The sequence below is a fragment of the Carex rostrata genome, chromosome 4 (assembly GCF_964058835.1).
Source record: "Carex rostrata chromosome 4, lpCarRost1.2, whole genome shotgun sequence".
Lineage (NCBI taxonomy): Eukaryota > Viridiplantae > Streptophyta > Magnoliopsida > Poales > Cyperaceae > Carex > Carex rostrata.
Window position 1 is genome coordinate 4,047,423 of NC_135921.1, and position 27,747 is coordinate 4,075,169.

Sequence of the window (27,747 nt, forward strand, 5' to 3'; positions counted from 1 at the left end):
ATTAAAGGTGTTTGGAGCACCCTAGTAATGTCTCTCCATGGCTAGATAATAGGGCATTTACAACCATAATACACCGCTCCAATATAAGGTGTTTGGAGCACCCTAATAGTGCCTCTATGGCGAAATAAATGGACATTTACAACCTTAATACAACACCCGAATGGAAGGTGTTTGGAGCAACCTAGTAATGTCTCTCTATGGCTAGATAATAGGGCATTTACAACCCTAATACACCACACCAATATAAGGTGTTTCCAGCAACCTAATAGTGCCCCTCTATGGCGAGATAAATAGACATTTACAACCTTAATACAACACTCCAATTGAAGTTGTTTGGAGCACCCTATTAGTGTCTCCATACTGGAAGATAATAGGGCATTTACGACCATAATACAGCACTCAAATTGAAGGTGTTTGGAGCTCCCTAGTAATGTCTCTATTGGGCAAGATAAAAGGGCATTTACAACCCTAATACAACACTCCAATTAAAGGTGTTTGGAGCACCCTATTAATGTATCTATAGGGTAAGATAAAAGGGCATTTACAGCCTGAATACAACACTCCAATTGAAGACGTTTGCAGTACTCTAGTAATGTCTCTATAGGGCAAGATAAAAGGGCATTGACAACCTTAATTCAACACTCCAATTGAAGGTGTTTGGTACACTCTAGTAGTGTCCCCATATGGCGAGATAATTGGGCACTTACAACCCAAATATAACACTCCAATGGAAGGTGTCTGGAGCACCCTAGTAGTGTCTCTCTATGGCAAGAAAATATCGCATTTACAACCCTAATACAACAGTCTAATTGAAGGTGTTTGGAGCACTCTAGTAGTGTCTCCAGATGGCAAGATAATATCGCATTTACAACCCAAATACAACACTCGAATTGAAGGTGTTTGGAGCACCCTAGTAATGTCTCTCCAAGGCTAGACAATAGGGCATTTACGACCCTAATACAGCACTCCAATATAAGGTGTTTCGGGCACCCTACTAGTGCCCCTCTATGGCGAGATAAATGGGCATTTACAACTTTAATAAAACATCCTAATTGAATGTGTTTTGAGCACTCCAGTAGTGTCTCCAAATGGAAAGATAATAGAGCATTTACAACCCAAATACAACACTCGAATTGACGGTGTTTGGAGCACCCTAGTAATGTCTCTCCATGGCTAGATAATAGGGCATTTACAAATACACCACTCTAATAGAAGGTGTTTGGAGCACCCTAATAGTCCCCCTCTATGGCGAGATAAATGGGCATTTACAACCTTAATACAACACTTCAATTGAATTTGTTTGGAGCACTCTAGTAGTGTCTCCAGATGACAAGATAATTGTGCATTTACAACCCAAATACAACACCCCAATGGAAGGTGTTTGGAGCAACCTAGTAATGTCTCTTGATGGCTAGATAATAGGGCATTTACAACCCTAATACACCACTCCAGTATAAGGTATTTCGAGCACCCTAATAGTGCCCCTCTATGGCGAGATAAAAGGGCATTGACAACCTTAATACCACACTCCAATTGAAGATGTTTGGAGCACCCTATTAGTGTCTCCAAACTGGAGGATAATAGGGCATTTACGACCTTAATACAACACTTCAATTAAAGGTGTTTGGAGCACCCTAGTAATGTCTCTATTGGGCAAGATAAAAGGGCATTTACAACCCTAATACAACACTCCAATTAAAGGTGTTTGGAGGACCCTATTAATGTCTCTATAGGGTAAGATAAAAGGACATTTACAACCTTAATACAACACTCCAATTGATGACGTTTGCAGTAATCTAGTAATATCTCTATAGGGCAAGATAAAAGGGCATTGACAACCTTAATTCAACACTCCAATTGAAGGTGTTTGGTGCAATCTAGTAGTGTCCCTACATGGCAAGATATTAGGGCATTTACAACCCAAATACAACACTCCAATGGAAGGTGTCTGGAGCACCCTAGTAGTGTCTCTCTATGGCAAGAAAATAAGGCATTTACAACACTAATACAACAGTCTAATTGAAGGTGTTTGGAGCACTCTAGTAGTGTCTCTAGATAGCAAGATAATAGGGCATTTACAACCCAAATACAACACTCGAATTGAAGATGTTTGGAGCACCCTAGTAATGTCTCTCCATGGCTAGACAATAGGGTATTTACAACCGTAATACACCACTCCAATATAAGGTGTTTCGAGCACCCTAATAGTGCCCCTCTATGGCAAGACAAATGGGTATTTACAACCTCAATACAACACTCCAATTGAAAGTGTTTGGAGCACTCCAGTAGTGTGTCCAGATGGCAAGATAATAGGGCATTTACAACCCAAATACAACACTCCAATTTAAGGTGTTTGGAGCACCCTAGTAATGTCTCTATTCGGCAAGATAAAAGGGAACTGACAACCCTAATACAAGACTCTAATTAAAGGTGTATGGAGCACTTTACTATTCTCTCCGGATTGCAATATAATAGGGCTTTTATACCCGAATACAACACTCCATTTGAAGGCGTTTGCAGTACTCTAAGTGTGTCTCTAGATTGCAAGATTATAGGGCAATTGAAGCCCTAATACAACACTCCAAAGGAAGGCGTATGGAGCACTCTGGTAGTGTCTCTATATGGTATGATAATGGTATATTTACAACCCTAATACAACACCACAATTGAAGGACTTTGGAGAACTGTAATAGTGTATCCAGTTGGCAAGATATTAGGGCATTTACAACCCTAATACAATACTCCAATTGAAGGTGTTTGGAGCACCCTCGTAATGTCTCTCCATGGCTAGATAATAGGGCATTTACAACCCTAATACAACACTCCAATTGAAGGAGTTTGGAGCACCCCACTAATGTCTCCCCATGGCGAGATAAATGGGCATTTACCACCAAAATACTACACTCCAATTGAAGGTGTTTTCAGCACCCTAGTAATGTCTCTCCATGGCTAAACAATAGGGCATTTACAACCCTAATACACCACTCCATTTGAACGTGTTTGGAGCACCCTAATAATGTCTCTATTGCGCAAGATAAAAGGGCATTTACAACCCTAATACAGCACTCCAATTGAAGGTGTTTGGAGCACCCTAATAGTGCCCCCCTCTATGGCGAGCTAATAGGGTATTTACAAGCCTAATACAACACTCCAATTGTAGGTGTTTGGAGTACTCTAGTAGTGCCTCTAGATTGGAAAATAATAGGACCTTTACAATTGTAATACAACACTCCAATTGAAGGTGTTTGGAGCACTCTAGTAGTGTCTCTATATGCAAAGATAATAGGGTATTACAACCCTAATACAAACACTCCAATTGAAGGTGTTTGGATCACCCTTGTAGCGTTGCTTTATAGCAAGATAATAGGATATTTATAACTCTAATACAACACTCCAATTGAAGGTGTTTCGAGAACTTTACTATTGTTTACCGATTGCAATATAATAGGGCTTTTACTGCCCGAATACAACACTGCATTTGAAGGCGTTTGCAGTACTCTAAGTGTGTCTCTAGATTGCAAGATTATAGGGAATTTGTAGCCCTAATACAACACTCCAATGCAAGGCGTATGAAGTACTCTAGTAGTGTCTCTATGTGGTATGATAATAGGATATTTACAACCCTAATACAACAATCCAATAGTGTATCTAGTTGGCAAGATATTAGGACATTTACAACTCTAATACATACTCCAATTGAAGGTGTTTGGAGCACCCTCGTAATGTCTCTCCATGGCTAGATAATAGGGCATTTACAACCCAAATACAACACTCCATTTGAAGGTGTTTGGAGCACCCTAGTAATGTCTCCCCATGGCGAGATAAATGGGCATTTACAACCTTAATACAATACTCCAATTGAATGTGTTTGGAGCACCCACGTAGTGTCTCCAGATGGCAAGATAACAGGGCATTTACAATCCAAATACAAACATTCCAATTGATGGTGTTTTGCGCACCCTTGTAATGTCTCCCCATGGCTAGACAATAGGGCATTTACAACCCTAATACACCACTCCAATATAAGGTGTTTCGAGCACCCTAATACTATGGCGAGATAAATGGGCATTTACAACCTTAATACAACACTCCAATTGAATGTGTATGGAGCACTCTAGTAGTGTCTCCAGATGGCTAGATAAAAAGGCATTTACAACCCTAATACACCACTCCAATATAAGGCGTTTCGAGCACCCTAATAGTGCCCCTCTATGGCGAGATAATAGGGCATTTACAACCCTAATACAACACTACAATTGTAGGTGTTTGGAGCACTCTAGTAGTGTCTCTAGATTGGACAATAATAAGGCATTTACAACGGTAATACAGCACTCCAATTGAAGGTGTTTGGAGCACCCTTGTAATAACTCTTCATGGCTAGATAATAGGGCATTTATAACCCTAATACAACACTCCAATTGAAGGTGTTTCGAGCACCCTAATAGTGACCTTCTATGGCGTGATAAATGGGCATTTACAATCATAACACAACACTCCAATTGAAAGTGTTTGGAGCACTCTAGTAGTGTCTCTAGATGTCAAGATAACAGGGCATTTACAATCCAATTACAACACTCCAATTGAAGGTGTTTGGAGCACTCCAGTAATATCTCTCTTTGGCTAGATAATAAGGCAATTACAACCCAAATACACCACTCTAATATAAGGTGTTTCGAGCACCCTAAGAGTGCCCCTCTATGGCGAGATAAATGAGCATTTACAACCTTAATACAACACTCCAATTGAAGTTGTTTGGAGCACCCTATTAGTATCTCCAAACTGGAAGATAATAGGGCATTTACGACCCTAATACAACACTCCAATTGAAGGTGTTTGGAGCACCCTAGTAATGTCTCTATTAGGCACGATAAAAGGGCATTTACAACCCTAATACAACACTCAAATTAAAGGTGTTTGGAGCACCCTAATATTGTCAATATAGGGTAAGATAAAAGGGCATTTACAACATTAATACAACACTCCAATTGAAGATGTTTGCATTACTCTAGTAATGTCTCTATAGGACAAGATAAAAGGACATTGACAACCTTAATTCAACACTCCAATTGAAGGTGTTTAGTGCACTCTAGTAGTGTCCCTATATGGCAAGATATTAGGGCATTTACAACTCAAATACAACACTCCAATGGAAGGTGTCCGGAGCAACCTAGTAGTGTCTCTCTATGGCAAGAAAATAAGGCATTTCCAACCCCTAATACAACAGTCTAATTGAAGGTATTTGGAGCACTCTAGTAGTGTCTCTAGATAGCAAGATAAAAGGGTATTTACAACCCAAATACCACACTCCAATTGAATGTGTTTGGAGCACCCTAGTAATGTCTCTTTATGGCTGGACAATAGGGAATTTACAACCGTAATACACCACTCCAATATAAGGTGTTTCGAGCACCCTAATAGTGCCCCTCTATGGCGAGATAAGTGGGTATTTACAACGTTAATACAACACTCCAAATGAAAGTGATTGGAGCACTCGAGTAGTGTGTGCATATGGCAAGATAGTAGGGCATTTGCAACCCAAATATAACACTCCAATTGAAGGTGTTTGGAGCACCATATTATTGTCTCTATTGGGCAAGATAAAAGGGCACTTACAACCCTAATACAACACTCCAATTAAAGGTGTTTGGAGCACCCTATTAATGTCTCTATTGGGCAAGATAAAGGGGTATTTACAACCTCAATACAACACTCCAATTGAAAGTGTTTGGAGCACTCCAGTAGTGTGTCCAGATGGCAAGATAATAGGGCATTTACAACCCAAATACAGCACTCAAATTGAAGGTGTTTGGAGCTCCGTAGTAATGTCTCTATTGGGCAAGATAAAAGGGCATTTACAACCCTAATACAACACTCCAATTAAAGGTGTTTGGAGCACCCTATTAATGTATCTATAGGGTAAGATCAAAGGGCATTTACAGCCTGAATACAACACTCCAATTGAAGACGTTTGCAGCACTCTAGTAATGTCTCTATAGGGCAAGATAAAAGGGCATTGACAACCTTAATTCAACACTCCAATTGAAGGTGTTTGGTACACTCTAGTAGTGTCCCCATATGGCGAGATAATTGGGCACTTACAACCCAAATATAACACTCCAATGGAAGGTGTCTGGAGCACCCTAGTAGTGTCTCTCTATGGCAAGAAAATATGGCATTTACAACCCTAATACAACAGTCTAATTGAAGGTGTTTGGAGCACTCTAGTAGTGTCTCCAGATGGCAAGATAATATCGGATTTACAACCCAAATACAACACTCGAATTGAAGGTGTTTGGAACACCCTAGTAATGTCTCTCCAAGGCTAGACAATAGGGCATTTACGACCCTAATATAGCACTCCAATATAAGGTGTTTCGGGCACCCTAATAGTGCCCCTCTATGGCGAGATAAATGGGCATTTACAACTTTAATAAAACATCCTAATTGAATGTGTTTTGAGCACTCCAGTAGTGTCTCCAAATGGAAAGATAATAGAGCATTTACAACCCAAATACAACACTCGAATTGACGGTGTTTGGAGCACCCTAGTAATGTCTCTCCATGGCTAGATAATAGGGCATTTACAAATACACCACTCTAATAGAAGGTGTTTGGAGCACCCTAATAGTCCCCCTCTATGGCGAGATAAATGGGCATTTACAACCTTAATACAACACTTCAATTGAATTTGTTTGGAGCACTCTAGTAGTGTCTCCAGATGACAAGATAATTGTGCATTTACAACCCAAATACAACACCCCAATGGAAGTTGTTTGGAGCAACCTAGTAATGTCTCTTGATGGCTAGATAATAGGGCATTTACAACCCTAATACACCACTCCATTATAAGGTGTTTCGAGCACCCTAATAGTGCCCCTCTATGGCGAGATAAATGGACATTTACAACCTTAATACCACACTCCAATTAAAGATGTTTGGAGCACCCTATTAGTGTCTCCAAACTGGAGGATAATAGGGCATTTACGACCCTAATACAACACTTCAATTAAAGGTGTTTGGAGCACCCTAGTAATGTCTCTATTGGGTAAGATAAAAGGGCATTTACAACCTTAATACAACACTCCAATTGATGACGTTTGCAGTAATCTAGTAATATCTCTATAGGGCAAGATAAAAGGGCATTGACAACCTTAATTCAACACTCCAATTGAAGGTGTTTGGTGCAATCTAGTAGTGTCCCTACATGGCAAGATATTAGGGCATTTACAACCCAAATACAACACTCCAATGGAAGGTGTCTGGAGCACCCTAGTAGTGTCTCTCTATGGCAAGAAAATAAGGCATTTACAACACTAATACAACAGTCTAATTGAAGGTGTTTGGAGCACTCTAGTAGTGTCTCTAGATAGCAAGATAATAGGGCATTTACAACCCAAATACAACACTCGAATTGAAGATGTTTTGAGCACCCTAGTAATGTCTCTCCATGGCTAGACAATAGGGCATTTATAAGCCTAATAAAACACTCCAATTGAAGGTGTTTTGAGCACCCTAATAGTGACCTTCTATGGCGAGATAAATGGGCATTTACAACCACAATACAACACCCCAATTGAATGTGTTTGGAGGACTCCAGTAGTGTGTCCAGATGGAAAGGTAAAGGGCATTTACAATCCAAATACAATACTCCAATTGAAGGTGTTTGGAGCACCCCCAGTAATGTCTCTCTACGGCTAGATAATAGGGCATTTACAACCCTAATACAACACTGCAATTGAAGGAGTTTCGAGCACCCCACTAATGTCTCCCCATGGCGAGATAAATGGGCATTTACAACCAAAATACAACACTCCAATTGAAGGTGTTTTCAGCACCCAAGTAATGTCTCTCCATGGCTAGATAATAGGGCATTTACAACCCTAATACACCACTCCAATTGAAGGTCTTTGGAGCACCCCCAGCAATGTCTCTCCATGGCTAGATAATAAGGCAGTTACAACCCTAATACAACACTCCAATATAAGGTGTTTCGAGCACCCTATGAGTGCCCCTCTATGGCGAGATAAATGGGCATTTACAAACTTAATACAACACTCCAATTGAAGTTGTTTGGAGCACCCTATTAGTGTCTCCAGACTGGAAGATAATATGGCATTTACGACCCTAATACAATACTCCAATTGAAGGTGTTTCGAGCACCCTAGTAATGTCTCTATTGGGCAAGAAAAAAAGGGCATTTACAGCCCTAATACAACACTCAAAATAAAGGTGTTTGGAGCAACCTATTATTGTCTCTATAGGGTAAGATAAAAGGATATTTACAACCTTAATACAACACTCCAATTGAAGACGTTTGCAGTACTCTAGTGATGTCTCTGTAGGGCAGGATAAAAGGGCATTGACAACCTTAATTCAACACTCCGATTGAAGGTGTTTGGTGCACTCTAGTAGTGTCCCCATATGGCAAGATATTAGGGCATATACAACCCAAATACAACACTCCAATGGAAGGTGTCTGGAGCACCCTAATACAACAATCTAATTGAAGGTGTTTGGAGCAATCTAATATTGTCTCCAGATAGCAAGATAATAGGGCATTTACAACCCAAAAAGAACATTCCAATTGAATGTGTTTGGAGCACCCTAGTAATGTCTCTCTCTGGCGAGACAATAGGGCATTTACAACCGTAATACACCATTCCAATATAAGGTGTTTCGAGCACCCTAATAGTGCCCGTCTATGGTGAGATAAATGGGTATTTACAACCTTAATACAACACTCCAATTGAATGTGTCTGGAGCACCCTAGTAATGTCTCTCCATGGCTAGAGAATAAGGCATTTACAACCCTAATAGACCACTCCAATATAAGGTGTTTTGAGCACCCTAATAGTGCCGGTCTATGGCGAGATAATAGGGCGTTTACAACCCTAATAAAAGACTCGAAATGTAGGTTTTTGGAGCACTCTAGTAGTGTCTCTATACGGCAAGATAATAGGGTATTACAACCCTAATAAAAACACTCCAATTTAGGGTGTTTGGAGCACTCTAGTAGTGTCTCTAGATTGGAAGATAATAGGGCATTTACAACTGTAATACAACACTCTAATTGAAGTTATTTGGATCACCCTTGTAGCGTCCCTCTATAGCAAGATAATAGGGTATTTATAACTCTAATACAACACTCCAATTGAAGGTGTTTCGAGAACTCTACTATTGTCTCCCGATTGCAATATAATAGGACTTTTACAACCCTAATACAACACTCCATTTGAAGGCGTTTGCAGTAATCTAAGTGTGTCTCTAGATTGCAAGATTGGGGCATTTGTAGCCCTAATACAACACTCCAATGGAAGGCGTGTGGAGCACAATTGTAGTGTCTCTATATGGTATGATAATAGGATATTTACAACCATAATACAACACTCCAATTGAAGGTCTTTGGAGAACTCTAATAGTGTCTCCAGTTCGCAAGATATTAGGAGATTTACAACCCTGATACAACGCTCCAATTGTACGTGTTTCGAGCACTCTAGTAGTGTCTTTAGATTGGAAGATAATAGGGCATTTACAACTGTAATACAACACTCCAATTGAAGTTGTTTGGATCACCCTTGTAGCGTCCCTCTATAGCAAGATAATAGGTTATTTATAACTCTAATACAACACTCCAATTGAAGGTGTTTTGAGAACTCTACTATTGTCTCCCGATTGCAATATAATAGGGCTTTTACAACCCTAATACAACACTCCATTTGAAGGCGTTTGCAGTAATCTAAGTGTGTCTCTAGATTGTAAGATTATAGGGCATTTATAGCCCTAATACAACAGTCCAATGGATGGTGTGTGGAGCACTCTAGTAGTGTCTCGAGATTGGAAGATAATAGGGCTTTTACAACTGTAGACACACTACTAGAGTGCTCCAAACACCTACATTTCGTGTCTTGTATTAGCGTTGTAAACGCCCTATTATCTTGCCATAGACGGGTACTATTAGAGTGCTCGAAACACCTCGTATTGGAGTGGTGTATTAGGGTTGTAAATGACTTATTCTCTAGCCATGGAGAGACATTACTAGGGTGCTCCAAACACCTTCAATTGGAGTGTTGTATTTGGATTGTAAATGCCCTATTATCTTTCCATCTGGAGACACTACTAGAGTGCTCCAAACACATTAAATTGGAGTGTTGTATTAAGTTTGTAAATACCCATTTATCTCGCCATACAGGGGCACTATTAGGGTGCTCGACACACCTTATATTCGAATGGTGTATTACGGTTGTAAATGCCCTATTGTCTAGCCAGAGAGAGACATTACTAGGGTGCTCCAAACACATTCAATTGGATTGTTGTATTTGGGTTGTAAATGCCCCATTATCTTGCTATCTGGAGACAATACTATAGTACCCCAACCACCTTCAATTAGACAGTTGTATTAGGGTTGTAAATGCCTTATTTTCTTGCTATAGAGAGACACTACTAGAGTACACCAAATACCTTCATTTGGAGTGTTGAATTAAGGTTGTCAATGCCATTTTATCTTGCCCTACAGAGACATTACTAGAGTACTGCAAACGTCTTCAATTGGAGTGTTTGTATTAGGGTCGTAAATGCCCTATTATCATCCAGTCTGGAGACACTAATAGGGTGCTCCAAACAACTTCAATTGGAGTGTTTTATTAAGGTCGTAAATGCCCATTTATCTCGCCATAGAGGGGCACTCATAGGGTGCTCGAAACACCTTATATTGGAGTGGTGTATTAGGGTTGTAACTGCCTTATTATCTAGCCATGGAGAGACATTGCTGGGGGTTCTCCAAAGACCTTCAATTGGAGTGTTGTATTTGGATTGTAAATGCCCTATTACCTTGCCATCTGGAGACACTACTAGAGTGCTCCAAACACATTCAATTGGAGTGTTGTATTATGGTTGTAAATGCCCATTTGTCTCGCCATAGAAGGTCACTATTAGGGTGCTCAAAACACCTTCAATTGGAGTGTTGTATTAGGGTTATAAATGCCCTATTATCTAGCCAGGGAGAGACATTTCGAGGGTGCTCCAAACACCTTATATTGGTGTGGTATATTAGGGTTGTAAATGCCCTATTATCTAGCCATGGTGAGACATTACTAGGGTGCTCCAAACACCTTTAATTGGAGTGTTGTATTAGGGTTGTAAATGCCCTTTGATATTGCCCAATAGAGACATTAATAGGGTGCTCCAAACACCTTTAATTGGAGTGTTGTATTAGGGTTGTAAATGCCCTTTTATCATGCCCAATAAAGACATTACAAGGGTGCTCGAAACACCTTCAATTGAAGTGTTATATTTGGGTTGCAAATGCCCTATTATCTTTCCACCTGGACACACTACTAGAGTGCTCCAAACACTTTCAATTGGAGTGTTGTATTAAGGTTGAAAATACCCATTTATCTCGCCATAGAGGCACTATTATGGTGCTCGAAACACCTTATATTAGAGCGGTGTATTACGGTTGTAAATGCCCTATTGTCCAGCCATAGAGAGACATTACAAGGGTGCTCCAAACACATTCAATTGGATTGTTGTATTTGGGTTGCTATTATCTTGCTATCTGGAGACAATACTATAGTGCTCCAACCACCTTCAATTAGACTGTTGTATTGGGGTTGTAAATGCCTTATTTTCTTGCCATAGAGACACTACTAGGGTGCTCTAGACATATGGGGACACTACTAGAGTGTACCAAACACCTTCAATTGGAGTGTTGAATTAAGGTGGTCAATGCCATTTTATCTTGCCCTACAGAGACATTACTAGAGTACTGCAAACGTCTTCAATTGGAGTGTTGTATTCAGGTTGTAAATGCCCTTTTATCATACGCTATAGAGACATTACTAGGGTGCTCCAAACACCTTCAATTGGAGTGTTGCTTTAGGGTCGTAAATGCCCTATTATCTTCCAGTCAGGAGACACTAATTGGGTGTTCCAAACAACTTCAATTGGAGTGTTGTATTAAGGTTGTAAATGCCCATTTATCTCGCCATAGAGGGGCACTCTTAGGGTGCTCGAAACACCTTATATTAGAGTGGTGTATTAGGGTTGTAATTGCCTTATTATCTAGCCAAGGAGAGATATTACTGGGGTGCTCCAAACACCTTCAATTGAAGTGTTGTATTTGGATTGTAAATGCCCTATTATCTAGCCATCTGGAGACACTACTAGAGTGCTCCAAACACATTCAATTGGAGTGTTGTATTATGGTTGTAAATGCCCATTTATCTCGCCATAGAAGGTCACTGTTAGGGTGCTCGAAACACCTTCAATTGGAGTGTTGTATTAGGGTTATAAATGCCCTATTATCTAGCCATGAAGAGACATTACGAGGGTGCTCGAAACACCTTCAATTGGAGTGCTGTATTACAGTTGTAAATGCCTTATTATCTTCCAATCTAGAGACACTACTAGAGTGCTCCAAACACCTACAATTGTAGTGTTGTATTAGGGTTGTAAATGCCTTATTTTCTTGCCATCTGGGGACACTACTAGAGTGATCCAAACAAATTCAATTGGAGTATTGTATTAGGGTTGTAAATGCCCTATTATCTCGCCATAGAGGGGCACTCCTGGGGTGCTCATAACACCTTCAATTGGAGTGTTGTATTTGGGTTGTAAATGCCATATTATCTTGCAATCTGGAGACACTACTAGAGTGCTCCAAACACATTCAATTGGAGTGTTGTATTAAGGTTGTAAATGCCCATTTATCTCGCCATGGAGAGACATTACTAAGATGCTCCAAACACCTTCAATTGGAGTGCTATATTACAGTTATAAATGCCCTATTATCTTCCATTCTCGAGACACTACTAGAGTGCTCCGAACACCTACAATTGGAGTGTTGTATTAGGGTTGTAAATGCCCTAATATTTTGCCAACTGGAGACACTATTAGAGTTCTCCCAAGATCTTCAATTGGAGTGTTGTATTAGGGTTGTAAATATCCTATCATCATACCATATAGAGACACTACTAGAGTGCTCCACACGCCTTCCATTGGAGTGTTGTATTAGGGCTACAAATGCCCTATTATCTTGCAATCTAGAGAAACACTTAGATTACTGCAAACGCCTTCAAATGGAGTGTTGTATTAGGAATGTAAAAGCCCTATTATATTGCAATCGGGAGACAATAGTAGAGTTCTCGAAACACCTTCAATTGGAGTGTTGTATTAGAGTTATAAATAGCCTATTATCTTGCTATAGAGGGACGCTACAAGGGTGATCCAAACAACTTCAATTGGAGTGTTGTATTACAGTTGTAAATGCCTTGTTATCTTCAAATATAGATACACTACTAGAGTGCTCCAAACACGAACAATTGGAGTGTTGTATTAGGGTTGTAAATGCCCTTTTATCTCGCAATCTAGAGACACTACTAGAGTGCTTGAAACACCAACAATTGGAGTGTTGTATTAGGGTTGCAAATAACCTATTAGCTCGCCATAGAGGGGCACTATTAGGGTGCTCCAATCACCTTATATTGGAATGGTGTATTAGTGTTGTAAATGCCCTATTATCTAGCCCTGGAGAGACATTACTGGGGCGTTCCAAACACCTTTAATTAGAGTGCTGTATTAGGGTTGTAATTGCGCTTTTATCTTGCCCAATAGGGACATTAATAGGGTGCTCCGAACACCTTTAATTGGAGTGTTGTATTTGGGTTGTAAATGCCCTTTTATCTTGCCCAATAGAGACATTGCTAGGGTGCTCTAAGCACCTTCAATTGGAGTGGTGTATTTGGGTTGTAAATGTCCTATTATCTTGCCATCTGGAGACACTATTGGAGTGCTCCAAACACATTCAATTGGAGTGTTGTATTAAGGTTGTAAATGCCCATTTATCTTGCTACGGCGAGACATTACTAGGGTGATCCAAACACCTTCAATTGGAGTGTTGTATTAGAGTGGTAAATGCCCTAATATCTTGCCAACTGGATACACTATTAGAGTTCTCCAGAGACCTTCAATTGGTGTGTTGTATTAGGGTTGTAAATATCCTATTATCATACCACTTAGAGACACTACTAGAGTGCTCCATACGCCTTCCATTGGAGTGTTGCATTAGGGCTACAAATGCCCTATAATCTTGCAATCTAGAGACACACTAAGAGTACTGCAAATGCCTTCAAATGCAGTGTTGTACTCGGGTAGTAAAAGCCCTATTATATAGCAATCGGTAAACAATAGTAAAGTTCTAGAAACACCTTCAATTGGAGTGTTGTATTAGAGTTATAAATACCCTATTATCTTGCTATAGAGGGACGCTACAAGGGTGATCCAAACACCTTCAATTGGTGTGTTGTATTAGGGTTGTAAATGCCCTAATATCTTGCAATCTAGAGACACTACTAGAGTGCTCCAAACACCTTAAATTGGAGTGTTGTATTACGGTTGTAATACCCTATTATCTTTCCATATAGAGACACTAATAGAGTGCTCCAAACACCTTCAATTGGAGTGTTGTATTACAGTTGTAAAGGCCCTATTATCTTTCAATCTAGAGACACTACTAGAGTGCTCCAAAGACCTAGAATTGGAGTGTTGTAAATGCCCTTTTATCTCGCAATCTAGAGACACTACTAGAGTGCTCGAAACACCAACAATTGGAGTGTTGTATTAGGGTTGTAAATACCCTATTAGCTCGCTTAGGGTTCTCCAAACACCTTCAATTGGAGTGCTGTATTTGGGTTGTAAATGCCCTATTATCTAGCCCAATAGAGACATTAATAGGGTGATCCAAACACCTTTAATTGGAGTGTTGTATTAGGGTTGAAAATGCCCTTTTATCTTGCGCAATAGAGACATTACTAGGGTGCTCCAAACACCTTCAATTGGAGTGGTGTATTTGGGTTGTAAATGCCCATTTATCAAGCCATAGAGGGGCACTATTAGGGTGCTCGAAACACCTTATATTGGAGTGGTGTATTAGGGTTGTAAATGCCCTATTGTCTAGCCATGGAGAGACATTACTAGAGTGCTCCAAACATATTCAATTGGAGTGTTCTATTAAGGTTGTAAATGCTCATTTATCTCGCCATGGGGAGACATTAGTGGGGTGCTCCAAACACCTTCAATTCGAGTGTTGTATTAAGGTTGTAAATGCCCTATTATCTAGCCATGGAGAGATATTACGAGGGTGCTCCAAATACCTTCAATTTGAGTGTTGTATTAGGGTTGTAAATGCCGTAATATCTTGCCAACTTGATACACTATTAGAGTTCTCTAAAGACCTTCAATTGTGGTGTTGTATTAGAGTTGTAAATATCCTATTATCATACCATATAGAAACACTACCAGAGTGCTCCATTCGCCTTCCATTGGAGTGTTGTATTTGGGATGTAAATGCCATATTATCTTGCCATCTGGAGACACTACTAGAGTGCTCCAATTACATTCAATTGGAGTGTTGTATTAAGGTTGTAAATGCCCATTTATCTCACCATAGAGGGGCACTATTAGGGTGCTCAAAACACCTTATATTGGAGTGGTGTATTAGGGTTGTAAATGCCCTATTATCTAGCCATGGAGAGACATTACTAGGTTGCTCCAAACACCTTCCATTGGGGTGTTGTATTTGGGATATAAATGCCCTATTATCTTGCCATCTGGAGACACTACTAGAGTGCTCCAAACAAATTCAATTGGAGTGTTGTATTAAGGTTGTAAATAACCATTTATCTCGCCATAGAGGGGGGACTATTAGGGTTGTAAATGTCCTATTATCTAGCCATGGAGAGACATTACTAGGGTGCTCCAAACATCTTCAATTGGACTGTTGTATTAGGGTTGTAAATACTCTAATATATTGCAATCTAGAGATACTACTAGAGTGCTCCAAAGTCCTTCAATTGGAGTGTTGAATTAAGGTTGTCAATGCCCTTTTATCTTGCACTATAGAGACATTACTAGAGTATTGCAAACGTCTTCAATTGGAGTGTTGTATTAAAGTTGTAAATGCCCATTTATCTCACCATAGAGGGGCACTATTAGGGTGCTCGAAACACCTTATATTGGAGTGGTGTATTAGGGTTGTAAATGCCCTATTATCTAGCCATGGAGAGACATTACTAGGTTGCTCCAAACACCTTCCATTGGGGTGTTGTATTTGGGATATAAATGCCCTATTATCTTGCCATCTAGAGACACTACTAGAGTGCTCCAAACAAATTCAATTGGAGTGTTGTATTAAGGTTGTAAATCCCCATTTATCTCGCCATAGAGGGGGACTATTAGGGTGCTCCAAACACCTTATATTGGAGTGGTCTATTAGGCTTGTAAATGTCCTATTATCTAGCCATGGAGAGACATTACTAGGGTGCTCCAAACACCTTCAATTGGACTGTTGTATTAGGGTTGTAAATGCTCTAATATCTTACAATCTAGAGATACTACTAGAGTGCTCCAAAGTCCTTCAATTGGAGTGTTGAATTAAGGTTGTCAATGCCCTTTTATCTTGCACTATAGAGACATTACTAGGGTATTGCAAACGTCTTCAATTGGAGTGTTGTATTAAGGTTTTAAATGCCCTTTTATCTTACCCTATAGAGACATTAATAGGGTGCTCCAATCACCTTTAATTGGAGTGTTGTATTAGGGTTGTAAATGCCCTTTTATCTTGCCCAATAGAGACATTACTAGGGTGCTCCAAATGCCTTCAATTGGAGTGTTGTATTAGGGTCGTAAATAACCTATTATCTTCCAGTTTGGAGACTAATAGGGTGCTCCAAACAACTTCAATTGGAGTGTTGTATTAAGGTTGTAAATGTCCATTTATCTCGCCATAGAGGGGCGCTATTAGGGTGCTCGAAACACCTTATATTGGAGTGGTGTATTAGGGTTGTATATGCCCTATTATCTAGCCATGGAGAGACATTATTAGGTTGCTCCAAACACTTTCCATTGGGGTGTTGTATTTGGGTTGTAAATGTCCTATTATCTTGCCATCTGGAGACACTACTAGAGTGCTCAAAACAAATTGAATTGGAGTGTTGTATTAAGGTTGTAAATGCCCATTTATCTCGCCATAGAGGGGCACTATTAGAGACATTACTAGGGTGCTCCAAACACCTTCAATTGGAGTGTTGTATTTGGGTTGTAAATGCCCTATTATCTTGCTATCTGGAGACACTACTGGAGTGCTCCAATTACATTCAATTGGAGTGTTGTATTAAGGTTGTAAATGCGCATTTATCTCGCCATAGAGGGGCACTATTAGGGTGCTCGAAACACCTTATATTTGAGTGGTGTATTTGGGTTGTAAATGCCCTATTATCTAGCCATGGAGATACATTACAAGGGTGCTCCAAACACCTTCAATTAGAGTGTTTGTATTAGGGTTGTAAATACCCATTTATTTCACCATAGAGGGGCACTATTAGGGTGCTCGAAACGCCTTATATTGGAATGGTTTATTACGGTTGTAAATGCCCTATTGTCTCGCTAGAGAGAGACATTACTAGGGTGCTCGAAACACCTTATATTGGAATAGTGTATTACGGTTGTAAATGCCCTATTATCTTGCTATCTAGAGATATTCCTAGAGTGCTCCAAACACCTCCAATTAGAGGGTTGTACTAGGATTGTAAATGCTTTATTATCTTACAATCTAGAGACACTACTAGAGTGCTCCAAACAACTTGAATTGGAGCGTTGGCTTCATGTGATACCAAAATAAGTATCATCATGGAGTAATGTGAGTCACCAACCTAGTTAGTAGATGTCTGGTAAGTATAATGTACTTGGTACAGATCCAATTTTGTCATGACTGATATGAAATTGAGGTTCTGGTATTACATGAAAGGTAGGAAATTTTTTACATGTATAATGAAATTATATTTTCCAAAAAAAAATGTTTATTGTGAATTATAGGATATCATCCCGTGGTAGAAATTATGACCCTATTAATTTTGAAGATTTTAATGATAATGACAATTGGGTTTTAGAGGATGATCCACTATTTTTGACGGTCGATGAAATTGAGAAATTTCGTAAACAAATGACTGGACTTAAGATACAAACTAATGAAGACAATGGTGAGTTTTTTATAACCATTTTGAATTATTAACTTAAATATAAGATATTTTAGAATTCTAATTACACTATTACTTATCATTTTGTAGATGAAGTTTTGAATTTGGATAAATTTGATTCTGATGATGAGATTGAAGATCCATGCACAGATAACACAGGAGTCCAAATGCAAGGAAATCAAAGTGTTGAGGCTTGAGAAACCATATATAGAAGAGGAACCAGGATATGCAACTCCTAACAATGATATGTATCATGATATTTCAGTTACTGCGTGGCATTTTAGCTAGTCAGCTTTAAAATTATAATTCTTATTCATTTATCGTTAATTTTCTTAAGCTTTCATATTAAACAATTATTTTGTTGTATTAGATTATTTAAAATGTATGACGGTGAGGTTACTTTATAACATGCATGGAATGTGTCAACAATTCAAGTCAGTGCTATCAAAATATTAAACTTCTATTATGTTATATATATATATATATATTTTTTTTTTTTTCTGATTTTATGATTTTTATCTATTTTTTAGAGATGTTATTCTTTTTTAGAGTTATATATATGTTTTATTTAATCAAATATGTACATAGAGATAAAAATAAATAGCTATTTTAGCTCTCGGATAATAAGTTATATATGTTTAAAAAAACCAGCGGTTGAACCGATTGACCCACTGGTCTGACCAGTGAACCATTGATCCGAAGCTTTACTGGTTCGATGTTCGGTCCGGTTCTGATAACATTGAGTAAAAGTGCTTTATTAAAGGTTTGTTATTCCAGCAATTAGTACGTAGTTAGATTAGATATGACATCTTGTTCTCTCTCAAAACACTCCTTTTATTAAAACCCTTAACTGCCTTTGCATGCATGAGTTCAATATTTAGTTATCACAGTAAGTTGATATGATTATTGATTTAATTATTTCAGTAGTAGCTAGTGGTGGGGCATGAAAATTTGAGACGATCATACAAGATGTGTTACATAAACTGAAGCTACATATAAACTAATTAACCCATTTTTAGAAATATAGATGTGTTACATAAAAAATTATCTTTCATGCTAGGTTTGGAGGGCTCTAGCTAGGTGTCATTTGTCCAATAAAAGACCTTGATTATCATTATAAATAGTTATTAAGAGCAAAAAGAGTTAAAATAAAGCTGTGGGGCTTCTTTGGCAAAAAGAAGGTACCTGAAAAGAAAATTGCTTTAAGTGTAGTATTTAGTTGAAAGAATGTTGGATCCCATATTCGTTTGCTAAAGATAACAAATCCACTCAATATGGCGTTTTATCATTTTTTTAAGGTTTAGTATTTGATGCAATTTTTGAAAGTTCCAAACAAACGTGAACTCAATTTTGCCTGCATCAAACAATAACTAGATAGTTGGAAACTTGGATAAGCCATATTTCATCCTGTATCAAATTTGAGAAGTTAAGATAAGATGGAACAATCTGCTCAGAAGGAATAATCCATGTATAGAGCACTAGTACTGACACGTGGAATTATATCTTGGGTTGGATATCTGTTGCCTCACATGCACATCCATTCCTTCTCTCCAAGTGGATTACTGCCCCAATTTTTAAAGTCCAGCACGCCAAAGGATAAAATCCGTATCTACATGATTAGTGAGAAAAAGTTAGAGGAAATGAAATTGGTGAAAAAATTTTAATGTATTGCATTACAATCTTTTCTGTACATATACTGGTACAACTTAGTCAAACATAGACATAAATCTTATCATATATTCTATACACAGAAATAAGGAAAGTACAGCAAACAGTTGCTCTCACAATCTAATAATATCTAGCTGAGATATTTTTGCCTGATTACACAAATAGCAGAATCTTCTTCACAACAAAAAATATTCAAAATGTCAGAATTCCGTCTTTGAAATGTTTAATTTAAGTATAAAATTTTAGAACATCGCTCTACTGCAATAAGCATTTATCCTTTGGATGAGAAAATGTTCCATCCACGGACATTTGTCCACGATTTGTCCATAACGTTATCCACTCCCCGTTCAACTGTCTTTAACTACCTCCGGTCCCCACCTATTTAAACATGTCATCGTGCGACAGACGAAACCTTTCTTTTTTGAATTTCATTTCCATTAATTTCCGATCAGATTTGCTCCGCATCTAAGGCGATTTCCTTCCTTCTTTCGTCGCGACGGAATCCTAGAGGTGTGGATTTCATTCAAACGTAGTCGCGATTTCTTTCTTCTTTTGGATTTCTCTTCCCTAGTTCGTCGCGAGTTCATTCAAATTGTTTAAACATGATCGCGACCGAACCTTCAGGAGTGGATTTCGATCGGATAGAAGTTGTTAGGTTGAAGAACATGGCGAAATTTAAATCGAGTGATTTATTTCTTTATTTCTATTGAATTTGTTGTTTGATTTGATGCAGTAACGGATCTAGCATTGTTTTGAACTTTTATTTGAATTTGTTTGTTTGATTTGATGCAGTAAGGGATCTCGTAATTATTTCTTTATTTCTGTTGAATTTTGATATGGAGGAGATATGAGGAGATGATCTGAGAGAGGCGACATGGATGAGAGATGATAGAGATGCGATATGAAGTATTGATCTATTAATTTTACAATATTTTTCCTGTTAATTTTACAATATTTATCTTGTGGAAATCTGGAGGAAAAAGATGATAGAGAAACAAAATGAAGTATTGATCTGTTAATTTTACAATATTTCCCCCATTAATTTTACAGTATTCATCTTGTAATTTTATAGTATTTATCTTGTGAAAATCTAGAGGAAAGAGATGATAGAGAGGCGATATGGAGTATTGATCTTGTCATTTTACAATATTCACCCTGTTAATTTTACAGTATTTATCTTGTAATTTTACAGTATTCATCTTGTGAAAATCTAGAGGAAAGAGATGATAGAGAGGCGATATGGAGTATTGATCTTGTCATTTTACAATATTCACCCTGTTAATTTTACAGTATTTATCTTGTAATTTTACAGTATTCATCTTGTGAAAATCTAGAGGAAAGAGATGATAGAGAGACAATATGGAATATTGATCTTGTCATTTTACAATATTCACCCATTAATAGTTACTAATGTTTAACAATGTGGTTGTGAATATTTGATGTATTGATGATTTATAGTTTGCATCTGTTAGTTTTAATGTTTAGATGTTTTATATTTATAGTATTGAATTTTGTAGTGTATTTATCTCAGTTTTATAGTGTTTTAGGTTTCAGATTTACAGTTTTATAGTTTGCATCTGTTAGTTTTATATTTTGCATTTGGAAATTTATACTATTGAAGTTCTATAGTTTGAATTTTTTTGTTTTACAGTATGTGTAATTTTAATTTGTAGGATATAGATGCATATATAAATATTAATAATTGAAGAAAAAATTAAAATTAATTTTAATTTTGAAAAGAAAATTTGATTCAAAAAAATTAATTTTATTGCCAAAAAAATAATTTTTTATAGTATTTGGGATTATTTTGAAAAAACTGTAAGTTTGATAAGTGGTTCAATTTTAAAATGTTATAGAAGGTTTTAAAACTGTCATTAACTGTAAGTTAGAGAAGTACATCAAGTGGTCCCGCATGAAGTACAGTTAGTTTGGCAAGTTGTGCAAGTTGCAAGTACACAAAGTGGTCCCACTGAATGTTAGAAACTTAAAATGTGTTTTTTGTAAGATTTATTATATATACAAGTTACAGCATTGAATTAGTAATTTTACAGGATTGACACAATTCAAATGACAGTTTTTCTGTAGACAAACTATGGACAAAAAACTGTGGACAATTAGACTCTTCCAGTATTTAAGGGGATGGTTCATGTAAATATATATTTAATTGAGTGGTTATATTACATAAATAAAGTTCTGCAAAATTAAATGACTAAATATAAAAATATTTCTGTCACTAGTTAATATTTTTGTACTAAAAATTCACTAATAAGTGTTTCGATGAATCAATGAAATAGCGACTAAACCCAATTTTGGAACAACCGCTAACTCAATAGCTCGACCCAAGCTAACCCAATAGTTCGGAACAACTACTTTTTCACCCAAAAACGGAGTAGCAATCTACCTTTTGCTATTCCGGAGCTGCCATCCAAACCCTTTGCTCAAAATTTTACTATTTAAGTTAATTGTTTTTTTGAAATTATGAGTTGGGTCAAGCACCCAACACACTTTCATATTTAAGTTAATTGTTGTCTGTGTTTGCCACCTCAATTAATAAATAACAAGACAGTGATAAGACTTAAAGTAACTAAGCAGCTGTACATTATACATTGCTCAAAATTTTACTACCACAAATATACATTATCCAACTACCTCCACCTAGCTGGTCACTCTCCTATAAATAGCAAACATATCGTAACTCTTTTAAGCTCAGCTATCTGATAATACTGACTAAGTTTACCATGGTATTATTGCCAACTGACCCAGGACACTACCCTCATACATCAGCTGGAAATATCAATTCCACCAGGAACCAAGGAAACAATATTTTCAAGAAGATGACGAGAGAGCAATTCGAGAAGTGGCTCGACTCTGTCGATTCAGACAATGATGGCTACATAAGCTGAAATGAGCTCTATGCCGCACTGGATACACTAGGATTGCATTTCAAAACATGGAAAATATGGAGAGCCATGAAAAGGTGCGACATGAATCATAACCATGTCATAGAAACAGGATTGGAGAGGAAGAAGCTGATTGATTATGCTCAGAAACGCTGGGGTATTATAGTCACAAATTAATAATTAGCAAGGCAGCTGGTGGTGTTGTCATATATGTGTACAAGTAATTAAATCTATGCATCTTAGTTTAGGTGGTTTTATGTTAGCGTCGCTTCTATGAGAGCTGGTCTGTAATAGGTTTATATATGGTCAAGTAGCAAGAAGCAAATATTAAGCTTCTTGTTCTCATATGTGGTGTAATATATTATTATGTTGCATGACATGCTTTTTGTAACGGTCACTCAACAAATTAATATATATAACAAGTAGCAAGCATTAATAAATAGTTAATAAAATATTCTTATGTTATTGTACTCGTTTTTTTTAGTTTTTACTTGAAAATTTATTATTTATTTTCTACAAATATGAGTTACTAATATATCATGTAAATTTTTTAGTTCTGCTATGCTTATCCAGCTACTGGACTGAGGTTTCTAATAAAAGTTTCCTTCTCAATCTTCTAAAGCTAGAAAATCCAGACAGATGCTGCTCAATTATATATGGAATCTGGTACTATTTCAAAGTTACTATTTCCTTTTTTTTACTTGACGCAGGAGGTGAGTCCAAAATGTGACAGGGTCAGTAATATTTTCAAAACGATATTTAATTTTATAATTATTTAAATATCAAGTAATTTCTTATATTTTTTTCAAATAATTCTAAAATGAAGCAGTGTTTTATAAATGTGGATGCTCTTCTTAGCTAAAAGGAACAAGAAGAAATGTATTCTAAAAGCTAAAATTGTTTAAAATGATCAGTCCAAGGAATATTTTCCTGGCATGGAATGGTTTCTGAGATTGCTCAAAATGTTGCAAAATTATTTACAAATCAAATGATTACTTCACGGGTACCAGGTTGATTGCTTCAAATACGATAGATTCAATAGTACTTTATGGGTACTAGGTTGATTACTTCTATTCATTGCTAACAAGTTGGTCATTACTTTTGCCAATTTGTCCGACACAAGAATAAGAAAATATTTTGTTATTGTTAATTAGTAAATGTGAGTAACAGCCATTGTCAGTGGTTTATTTGAAAATATATTAAAATTCTATGTGTATATTGCAAAGTAGTTATAGTTTAGTGAGATCTTTCTTGAAACGGAGACAAATCGGCTCAGGTTTAATAATGTGTCCTCACTTATATTTCTATATCTGAATATGTTTTACAGCTCCCCAGGGATATTCTTGGCAACATGAACTTTTTCTTTCTTTTTTGTGAAAATACTACATGGTGGATAGAAACTGTGGATGATTTGCTTCCACAAATATCGGCACTCTTGTTATTCTGTCAGCACCTGCTTGATCTAAATTGGATAATTCAGGATCAGAATGTGTTATTTTCCGATGACTTAGATCAGAACAACTGATTGGAATCTTGTTGAGAAAGAGATTCTTGTTTACCAGTTTGAAAATGGGGATGAAAACAGATAGCAAAAGTGCTGCCTGAGCTCAACTGTGTAGTTGAAGAGGATCTTTGAGCTATTTGATCAAGGGACAAATAATATTATGTCATACGATGACACTAAGTAGGAGAAAAATTCTGACCACGGCTTAAGTGAGTTCTACCTATTGAATACTCATCATGATTCCAACTTTCCAAGCCATAGTTGGGTATGAATTTTTAAAAACTAATTCATAGATCTGATACCAATTTAGAGTTTGACAAAGAGGAAGCATTAGTTTTGTTTTAAGAGTTTTCTGAGTAGAATAGATGAGATATTTTGATATTTTGTATATTGGAGGCTAGTCAATGTATTTGGTCGTAGTTAAAGGTGAATAGACAAAATCATATTTTACAAACATACAACATAGCATTACATTTTTTGGTAACGGTCACAAATTCATTAAGGTGGTACACTGGTACTAGTGTTACAATACATGGTAGAAAACATACTCCCCAGATAATCAGATTTTACTATCCACACTGAATTTACAATTTCAATTCTTTCTTCAAGACCACTTTTGACAGCTTGATATTTCTCAGTTAAGCAATCATATTACTTATCTCCGGGTCAGCAGTGATCTCAAAACTTCTCTTAATCCAGCTCAAAACCTGTTTGGTGACATCATTCCTGAGGTAATGGTATTTGTCTCCATAAAGTTTCATTGGCGGTCATCTAAAAAAAAAAAAAAGTTTCATTAGTACAGGAACAGATTGCTCTGTTTTGGCACAGAGTAAAACAGAGTAGAGAAAATGAATCAACTCCAACAGGTTGGCCAGTATTAAACAAATTAGTGTTGAACAGACTTGTATTATATTGCAATTATTATTCTAAGAAATCCTACTGATTAATTGGAAAAAAAATCACAAAAGCTGACAAAAATTATGTGAATGTTTTTCGACTCTCAACATTTGGATGCGAAAGATGCGATCCTATTATTTTCATGGCACGGTATCAACAGTTGCTAGTAAATGTTCAGAGCCCTCCTAATTTGCAACTGTTTTTATATATCCCCATTTTGGAGCCTCTACGGTCATTCATGAAGTGTGTGATGTCAAAAATCATTGAAGCATAGCTGAATTAAGCACTTGCATTTTTTACACCATGTGTAGTTACCTCCCATATATCAGTGATTCGATAGAGGAAAATGCCTCAGGGATGCTGAAATCGTTCCAGGAAACTATATAGGAACAACCGATCCATTGGGGAGAAGCAACCAATGGCGATAAGCAAAACAAAAAAAGAAAAGAAAAAGAAAGAAGAGAAACAGTAAAAAAAAAGGCTGAGTGCGATGACACTTGATAAAGCCCGCCAGACGGACCTTGCTTGAGCTCAATTTCAGTCTCTCATGGCGCTGGGCTCCAATTTACAAGGCCCATCTTACAAAGCCTCCTTGCTCACAAAAACAATTTGGCAGCTTGTGACAACGCAAGTGCGACCGAGAGAGACGAGATCAATGCTGATTCGAACGCGTGTAGAGGCAATCTTGTGTAGATCAACTCCACATCATCCAATTAGTTTGAAGTGCGGAGATAAGGGACACAAAGCATTTGAATGTCATAATGCTCTTATTTGTTTTATCTGTAACAAAACGGGGCACAAAAGCTTCAGGTGTCCTTCCATCACGCCGATCAAATCCCCCCCTTCATCTTCTTCCCTTCCCAGTGTATATCTCAATTCTGAAATAACCATGGCGCCGTACCCTAATCGGTGAGGTTTTACCAGATCACGACCTTATCATAACTTAGGGAATCACAACCCGAGACCATATCCACCACCAGCTTTCTCAGTTCAAGCACCACCAGACAGGCCTTTCCCCCTGCAACAACCTCCGATGGTTCCCCCTGAGATTACTGTGCAAACTACAATGAGACAAACCCCACCTGATCAGCCGGTACAACAACGATCCAGAGATACTCAACCTCCACGGCCTGCTCCGACCGTAACTATTGAACAACCGGTGATTTCGGTGCCTCCAAGAGAGGTTCAACCACCGGTGCTGATGTTCAATTCTACGCCTGACTCAGAATCGATCAATCGCGAGCTGCAACTCAGTTTCCTGCTGGATGACATTGCTGCATGGGGGCCTGAAAAAGTTGAATGGGTGCTTCGGTACTCATACCCCCCGTTTCTATGGCGTGTCGCAGTTTATGATGAATATGTGTATATCATTGAAGCGCCGTCTGAGGACTGGCTACTCTCAGCTTCCCGTAAACACTGGCTAAGAATGGAGGAAGTTCAATTTCCTATACTCTACTAGGATCCTGCTTTCAATGTAGGTAACCGATTACACTCAGTCTGGGTCAGATTACATGGGTTTCCGATGGATTTATTCTATTGGGAAGAATTTAACCGAATACTTAGCCCTTTTGGCACAATTGTGCTAGAATTGGACCCCGGGTCTCGCAATAGATACGATTATCGTTTTGCCCGGATTAGAATTGGGATTGGGGATATTTCTACCTTGCCTAAACAACACTCTATGACCCATCGTAATCCCACTGGATTTGTCTCTTCTCATGACCTGGATTTCGAAATTGAGATTGAGCTTACTGGACCAGTAAATGCCTGGCGAGGCTGATTGAATGGCCATCCTTTCCCCAATGGTACTCCTTTTAGAGTGCCGCCTCAACCATCTACTACAACAATACCAGTAGTGCACCCTGCAGAAAATCCAGTACCAAGACCTGTCAATCCATATCATGTTATATCAGTAGTCCCTCAGCCTATGGATGAAGATACACAGCTAGGGATGCCACCTCCTTATAATAATATTAGAACCAATCTCAGAACAAACTCGTTTCCTCGTACCACTCCTCTCAGGCCCCCCTCCACCTCCTATACCCTATCTCTCAACTCCCCTATACCACCCCAAAGAGTAGTAGTGATCACAGAATCCCCTTCACAACATAGACCTACCCTTGGGGCATCACCACCTAAAGGCAAAGGAAAATTACCTCTTCCTACCTGTGCTCAAGAAAACCAACCTGACTATGGTTATGATACTGAGGATGAGTCAGATGAAGACTCGTTTCAACAAGCACTCAATGCCATTCATAACATAGAAAAGGGCACTAGATCCACATCAGGCACTACACCTCCTCCCCTCGGATACACCCAGTCAGATGCTCCTAATTGTTGGAAATTTAGAAAGGATACAATGAAACAAAGAGAAGAAATTTGCTGCTGAAATTAACTTTTATTGCTTAATTAAATTCGATTACAACATGCTGAATTTATAGCACAACAAAAAAACTAAATCTGGAACATCTAAATTTAGTACCCCACTACCTATCCTCCTATTACAAGTAGTCACCATAAATATAATTATACTACACCTATCCTGCTATTGCAAACTGAATCTACTTGACTAATTATAGAACCCACTAACCATCTATACGCTCCATGACTAATTATAACACTCCAAATATAAAGAGCTAAATTTAGACCAACTCTCAACAGAATTCTAAATGTGGAAAGCTAATTTTGGATCAACTTTCAACACTCCCCCTTGATTCAATTTTGGTTTACTCCAAGCTTCAACATCATC

The 27,747-nt window shown here is 37.9% G+C and overlaps 1 protein-coding gene and 1 long non-coding RNA gene across 2 annotated transcripts in view; both read left to right on the plus strand.

Moving 5' to 3' along the window:
• Positions 1 to 18,226, plus strand: part of LOC144552517 (uncharacterized) — a 30,490-nt gene extending 12,264 nt beyond the window's left edge. Inside the window, exons 3-4 of the mRNA XM_078300484.1 lie at positions 17,943 to 18,032; positions 18,120 to 18,226. Of these exons, the coding sequence (XP_078156610.1) occupies positions 17,943 to 18,032; positions 18,120 to 18,226 (197 nt within the window). The remainder of the gene's footprint in view (positions 1 to 17,942; positions 18,033 to 18,119) is intronic.
• A 4,204-nt stretch (positions 18,227 to 22,430) lies between these two features.
• Positions 22,431 to 27,747, plus strand: part of LOC144552756 (uncharacterized) — a 69,336-nt gene continuing 64,019 nt past the window's right edge. Inside the window, exon 1 of the long non-coding RNA XR_013511216.1 lies at positions 22,431 to 22,785. This is a non-coding gene — a long non-coding RNA (uncharacterized LOC144552756). The remainder of the gene's footprint in view (positions 22,786 to 27,747) is intronic.